This window comes from Podarcis gaigeae, assembly GCF_964106915.1.
Source record: "Podarcis gaigeae genome assembly, chromosome: 11".
Lineage (NCBI taxonomy): Eukaryota > Metazoa > Chordata > Lepidosauria > Squamata > Lacertidae > Podarcis > Podarcis gaigeae.
The window spans coordinates 49,017,454-49,025,209 of NC_139687.1; the positions used below are offsets into that span (position 1 = coordinate 49,017,454).

The 7,756-nt window shown below is 42.2% G+C and overlaps 1 protein-coding gene across 1 annotated transcript in view; it reads left to right on the forward strand.

The window, feature by feature from the left end:
• The window catches only part of MTMR12 (myotubularin related protein 12), a 37,223-nt gene extending 33,862 nt beyond the window's left edge, over positions 1 to 3,361 (forward strand). The window contains exon 16 of the mRNA XM_083702668.1: positions 644 to 3,361. Within this exon, the coding sequence (XP_083558794.1) occupies positions 644 to 1,216 (573 nt within the window). The 3' untranslated portion in view covers positions 1,217 to 3,361. The remainder of the gene's footprint in view (positions 1 to 643) is intronic.
• The last annotated feature ends 4,395 nt before the right edge of the window (positions 3,362 to 7,756 follow it).

Here is a 7,756-nt window from a genome sequence, read left to right on the forward strand (position 1 = left end):
ATAGTCATTTGCTGGTCTTTGGGATTAACTTTGAAATTAACGCATAACAAAAAACTTAAAATGCAAATAGTTATTTAATTAAAAAGTATACATCAGTATATTTTGTATGTGCCCTCAAATAATTTTTCATTTGAGAACCACTAAAGGATTTGCAGTCTTAAGCATGCTAGGTGAGTTCTTTCACAAGTTGATGGGAAAGGATGTAATTCTTTTTTGAACTGCAACAAGGGGTTTAGTGAGTTGCCTGACGGCTATGCATCTGAAATCTGCAACTGTTTTGCTGAGCAGATTTAGGCAGTTTTTCAATAACTTGTAAAAACTTTCAAAGATGTGGCCAATTATCCTGTTTTCTGAGGAGGGGCAGTGTCTTGACTTACTGACCCATTAAATGTTTTTGTTAACTAAATTGAATTCTAACTTCACCCTCTCTCAAAACACTATCTCAGTTGAGAAGAGATGGTTGATATTCTCAGCAACTTTCTTATTTGACTGAGTAATGTGTTGTGTTATAGCTGCTTAGCTATTTTTTTACCAAAACACTGGTAAGTTGTAGGCTATGATAGCTGTTAAAATGCAACTTAAATCTGTCTTAAACTAAACTATTGCCTATGTTCATCCTTTTTCTTTTCTTTTTAACAAAAAGCATCAACGGCAGCTTTCCTTACCATTGACACAAACAAAACCGTCCCCCAAAAGAGGGTTTTTTAAGGAAGAAACGGACCAGTTAATAAAAAACCTTCTTGGCAAAAGGATCAGCAGGCTGATAACATCTGCCGACGAACTGCAGAATACCTCCAGAGAATTTTATGAGAGTTGGCACTCCAAACCTGCTGATCTCCATGGAATCCTGCTGCCACGCTTAGAAGGACCAGAAATCAAAGTGTGGGCGCAGAGATACTTGCGATGGATCCCTGAAGCTCAGCTGCCTAGTGGTGGGACAGTTGCCACTGCAACAAAAGTCTGGGATGTGATGGAGGATGTGCAAGGTTTGCAGAAGCAAATGGATGAACAACGCAGCCAGAGTCTCTCAGAGGAGGGCGCTGCAGCAGAGTCTCCCTTCCAGAGAAATCCTGCTCGCCTGTCTGCTTTATTTCCATTTGCTGGGCTTCAAAGACATTCCCACAAGCCAGTTTTACCTACGAGCACCTGGAAAGATTTGGAAGGTGAGGACTTGGCTAGGAGAGATGATGAGTATGTTGATTTAGGGGATGTTTGATGTGAGGCTTATGCTCACAAACAGAAATGAAAGTACTGGCACACTTCTCTCCAAACATAAAATTGGTTTCCTGGCAGTGGCTTTCCCTTCTGCCCGATGAAGCTTTTAGCATATGAAGATTTCCTCACTTGAGCACCCGCAATATTTTCTACATGAGTTTTGATCAAGCATTTTAATTAGTTCTTTCCATAAGCATGGGAGATACATAGCTGTGTTGCATAGGGCCCAGTTGAAAAATAAAGTAAAATACAAATTAGTTGCTCAATCATGGTGTTGGGGCACTCTCAAAATCATAATAAACTTCTTGTTGGAACATAAAGGGGTGGTGGTCTCAGAAATATCCACCAGAATTAAAAAATGTCCTAGTCAGGTAACAGTGTCTTCCAGGCACATCGTACAATGCATAGAAAAACATGTGCTGTTTGAAAGACACCCCCCGGCGTTTCTAAGAAGAATCAGGTGCCATGTTTTGTTTTTTTGTTTTTAATGAACTTGACAGGGTCATACCTGCCTTTTTAAAACTCCCAACTAGAGAAATACTAGGTGTTTCTCTCATTCATCCTACTTGTTCTTATCATCCATAATCTGCAGAATAATAGTTCATTGCTGTATCTTAATAAGTGTCTTAGTTTTCAGTAACTTAAGATAACAATCTCTTGTGCCGGTCGTCTTCTTTTGTATCCATCATGTTATTATCCTGCCCCCTTGGTGTGTGACGTCTGGAACACACACTACCAAGTACAAGATGGGGTAGAACTTAAAAGATGGCAATAAGCCAGACTTTTTCTTCCAGATTGCATAGGGTGCTCATGTTGATCTTCCTCACTAGCGCCAGTAGCTTGCACTGAATCTCAAGTCCTTACTTTAGGAAAGGCAACTAAAGAGCTATATTCAGCTTTGAAACTGGATTTGTCATCCAGTATTGCTATTTTATATAAACGTGACATTAAAGCTAGCTATGAATGTAAAGTTTATGCATTGGAGTTGAATTGCTGGATGTTGTCACAACAGTACCTCAGTTACAAAAGCCATATGAAAACTGCTTATTAAGTTTTGTCTGCCTATACCAAGCAGATAATTCAGCTCTGAAATAGAGGCTTTGAAAAGTCAAGAGGGTAAAGTCTTAATGTACATAAATTGAGAAGTAGCCCACAAGATAGAATTGGCTCTTAGTAACCCTTCCTCCTTGGAGGGCTGGAGCTTCATGGATATGACAGTGCACAAGTGGTTATTGTACTAGCCCAATGAGATTCTAGGTACAATTTTAAAGCATTGCCTTGGAGTATATCCCAGTGTGCTATACCTGCTTGTTTTTTATGTTGTATTGGGAGCTAAGATTAGACTTCCAAAAGAGTGGATAATGAATTGGTGTAAATCAGGGTAGCTAGCCTGTGGCTCTCCAGATGTCATTGAACTCCAAATCTCATCAGCCGAAGCTGTGGATGATGGGAGTTGTAGACAACATCTGGAGAGCTACTTAGAGCTACCCTGGTATAGATGAATGCCAAATGGAAACCTCAGAATCTATGTTGCCTTATGCATTTTGCTACTGTAAGCTCCTTGAGCTTTCAGTATTCTTAAAACACAATAATTCTATTTGTATGAGCCTTCCGAAAGCTAGCATTGCACACTTTGGTTTCTTCAAATTTATTTAGCATTTATACAGGAGTTTCTCTCCAATTAGTACAGGCTGTACATTTTATAGCTACTTGATTATGATTTTGAGTTCACTTTGGGTGAAAAACACTAACGATGGAAAGTTTTTTTTTTTTAAAAAAAGCATTTCCTTTGACAGCTAAACAGTTGTAATATATTGGTCGTGGAAACGTATTTATATTTAAGCTGTCAAGTATTGTGTATATAGGAAACTCATGGATATGGAGGGATTTTTATAATGGCTTATGGAACTGCTCCACTCTAATAGGAACGAGTATGGTATTGATATGATCAGAACACACCACTGTGGATGGAAACATATTTAATTCACTATACTGAATTTTCTGATATTCTGTTTTATACCTCCCAGTTTTACACTGAATACAAGCTTAGCATTAACAGTACTAAAGGAAAAAAACTTCCTGTTTGCTTTAATGGACTATTTGGACAAATGTATTTGTTTAATAAAGTGTACTTTTACTATTTTAACTTGAAAAGTGTCTTTGTCAATCTCAACGATTAAGCTGTTTGCATTGTCTAGCTCAGGGTTTCCCCAACTTGGGTCTCCAGCAGTTTTTGGACAGTTTTTTTCCCCATCACCCTCACTCACTGGTCCTGATGACTAGGGATGATGGGAGTTGTAGTTCAGAAACAGCTAGAGACACAAGTTGGGGAATCCCTGGCTCTAATGGATGCAGTAACCTTACCATTGGTTTCAGGATTCCTGATAATCAACAGCAGAAGTGCAGATCCATACAAAACCTGCCTTCTACGTAGTCATACCTTTGAATGCATGTAACTCACTGCCATGTACAGCAGGGATGGTGAGCCTGTAGCCTTCTAGATGTTGGACCACAATTTGATCTATACTGGCAGGCCAGGTCCCCTGATCTACAGGCCTCAACAGTTACTCTATACAGTCACATGTGGCCCTGCCGCCAGGTAACCATGATTTATTATTTCATTTTTGTACTCTGCCCTTCCTCTGAACAGGAACACAGAGCAGCTAATGCACACAGTACTATGAAACGATGTTTAAAAGCCACAACAATTGAAAAGAACTTTTCAACACAGCTACAGTAATCACCTTAGCAGACATCTGCTTCAAATCCTTTTAAGTCCCAAATGATTGGACAAATAAGTGTGTTTTTTAGCTTGCTCCAGAATATTTGTCTTGTTCCACTGTCCTACTAGCCACACCAACAGGACCATGAGCAAAAATGAGACCAAAGCCTCCTAACTTGGAAGGTGCAGAAGTGAGTGGGGACCATCCCAGCAGCTTTGCAGCAATCTGGATCTACCATTTGAAGGAGGACGGGGGGGAGCACTGGAAGCATGTCCCCCACCTCTTTACATCAGGGGAGGAAAAGCTCCTGCAGCCCCTGCTCAGCAATGGGGCTGCTAGTACCCTCCCTTTCTGATGAAAAGGGGTGTGTTGAGAGGGTTTTTCTGTTGAGGTGTTTGTTCCTAACCAGCAGGACTTTTCAATTGGCCAGCCATGGCTTTGACTTTGTAGCTTGCTGCATTCAACAGACAGCCACTTTTTCTCTCTAGGTCACAGCACCACCACTGAAATTCTAAACTCTACTCTCTCTGAACTAGCTCAGGGCAGGGCTCTTCCCATTTGCCGACTGTCACACAAGTCATAAGCTTTGCTTATGTCATCTCACTGTCTTTGTTCTCTGCTATGGGGATCTCATGAACACAGGGAGCTGGGTTCACGTATTAAGAGTCTAACTTCATTTAACTCCAAAGATTCATTAAATTCTAACATTTACTAAATCCAGGAATTTAGGGCAATCAGGCACCCCCCAACTCATATCAATCGAAATGTGGATTTGGAAATAAAGGTCACTTTAAGTACTCAGTGTTACAAGACCTAACTCACTAGACTCCTGTTATATTAAGTTGAATTAAATTAAGTGCTGATTTTGTAAAAGCTGAGGTGGATTAGCTTAGTTTGGAATTTTTATTTATATATATATATATATATATATATATATATATATATATATATATATATATTGCTTTCGTAGATTTTCACGGGTACAGGAATGCAGGTTTTGGTGTCCTCGGGTGTCTTCCCGTGTAAAAGTTGGGGTGTCTAGGCGACGTTTCGACGAGGTCTCACTCGTCATCTTCAGGCTGGTGCTTTCGGCTTCTTGTTACTGGAACAGAGCGGGATCTCAATGTTTGAGTTCCTATAAATACTGTAGAGGGGGTGTGGTGTCTAGCCTCCAATGTTCTGGGCAGAGAGGAAGTTCCCAGGCTAGTGTGCCTTTTCTTCTTTTGTTCCTTAATTACTTGAGAGATACCTTGAGTGATTTCTTGAGTGATATCCTGAGTACCACTTAGGTGGGTCATTAGGTGTGGATTAGTTGCTAAAGTCTTTGTGTCTTGACCTCTTGAACTTTGTGAAGAGTTTTCCTGAGAAGATGGCTGTATTGCACTTAGTTGTGCTTTGGCTTGGCTTCGTGTATAGGGGCGAGCTGTGGTTTTGTGGCTTGTGTCAGCCAGATCTGTGTAGGGATTGCAGGGGGGTGCAGCATCCGGAGGTGCCACCATGGATTGGCTACTGGATGGTGTCAGTAATTCATCTGTGGAGAGGGTCTGGGTTTGGGTCTGGTGTGGTTGATTGGTGTTGGCGTTCTGTGTGCCTCTGGATCTGGTGTCAGTTTTTGTGGGGAGGGCTAATTTCCAGATGTCTGGCAAGCGGGATGTGTCGTCACGCTTGTTCATGTTGTGAGGGTGTTTCTCTATCTCGATGGCTTCCATGATTATTCTCTTGTGGTGATGTTCCGTGTTAAAGAGCAATTTGGAATCTGCAAAATTAATTTCGTGTCCTGTTTCTTTCATGTGTTGGAAAAGAGAGGAAGTTTTTTCTTCTTTTTTGACGGCATTCTTGTGTTCTGCGATACGTGCATTTATTCGTCTGTTTGTTTGTCCAATGTACGTGGCTGGGCAGACTTTGCAGGGTATTTCATAGATCCCTTGGTTTTCACAAAGTTCAAGAGGTCAAGACACAAAGACTTTAGCAACTAATCCACACCTAATGACCCACCTAAGTGGTACTCAGGATATCACTCAAGAAATCACTCAAGGTATCTCTCAAGTAATTAAGGAACAAAAGAAGAAAAGGCACACTAGCCTGGGAACTTCCTCTCTGCCCAGAACATTGGAGGCTAGACACCACACCCCCTCTACAGTATTTATAGGAACTCAAACATTGAGATCCCGCTCTGTTCCAGTAACAAGAAGCCGAAAGCACCAGCCTGAAGATGACGAGTGAGACCTCGTCGAAACGTCGCCTAGACACCCCAACTTTTACACGGGAAGACACCCGAGGACACCAAAACCTGCATATATATATATATATATATATAGTATATTTATTCTGTGTCTACGTCACATGGCAGGAAACTAAACCTAAATAACAACCTATGTTTTTGGTGGTTTATTGCAGTGCTCCCCAACCTTTTTATCACCGCGGCCCGGTATGTATTTGATAATTTTTCTGTGGCCCGCTTGTTTTGATTTAATAATTTTAATTTAATTGTATTTAAACATGCCTTCAAAATAAAATACAGCTACACCAAAAAATGAATATAAAGTGATTTATTTCAATGCAGAGATGCCAGCGTGCCCCTTTCAATACAGAGATGCCCCAGCATTCCCCCTTTCAATACAGAGATCATCGCGCCATAGTGCTGAGTCTCCTCAATAGCAGAGAACCCCCGCCCCCCCCTCCGTGCACTTATGCCTGAACTCGCACAAACACATTCGACCCAGGAGTTGTTGACCTAAATAAGTGCAATAGGCCTGGGTGAATGAGAGGGCATTCCAATAAAACCACTGCTGCTCCTCTTTCCATTTGATAGTGCTGAGTCCCCCCCCCCCTCCGTGCACTTACCTCACAGCAACTTCTCTTCAGTCCCCGCGTCTCCGACCTCGAGTCCTCAGTCCTCCCGTGGTGCCTCCTCCTTGGCCAATGGCGTGAGGTTTGCCTTTCGGCCAATCAGGAAGCGGGAGGACCGCTCCCTGATTAGCCAGGAGGAGCATCAGTGTAACAATAGCGAACTTTCATTCGCTATTGTCACACAATGGGTGGGCTTGGGAGGGCGCAATGCTCTGCGCCTCGGCCGCCCGCCACAGTGAAATGATTTGAAGTTCCTCAGGCGGCCCGGTGCCGATTGATCCACGGACCGTCACCGGTCCGTGGCCCGGGGGTTGGGGAACACTAGTTTATTGGACTGATAGGACTTTGGAAGATGTTTGGTCTTGTGATTCCTGCTCCCTTGCCCCATTTGAGGGCAGTTTTCTGCTTATGTCCTAAGGAGTTGCACAGCCTACTCCCATGTCATATGCATAGGGAAACAAAGCTCAAATGCAATAGAGATGCAATAGAGATGTTCTTGTTGTGTTTCGTGTCTGAAGTGGCTTTTCCTCTTAAAGATTTGCAGGGAGGGGGAGGGATACTTGAAGGCCTGCAAACTTTTTCACAGTAGCTCTTCAGAAGGCAGACCTTATTTTAAGAACAGGAAGCTCTCTTGGCTTGGGCACAAGGCCTGCCTGTAGTCAGCGTTTGCTAGGATTTTCCCACCCGGTGCCTTTCTGTTTTGTAGCCACGTTCTGTTGGATCCCTTCTCCCCAGTGTACTTGAAGGCACAAAGCCAATACAAAATTAGCAGCCTCATAACTTAAGAATTAATATCCACAAAGATAGGAGAATTTTAAGCAAATCTCAGTTGCTATGGAAAAGTAGCAAATTGTGCTTCTTCCCAGAGATTTTACCGTGCAATAAGCTGTAGAAGAAAAATTGCCATTCTTTTTAGGGTCCTTTTGCTAGAGCAGGGATTCCACAGACCACTAATGGCCTGCAAGCTT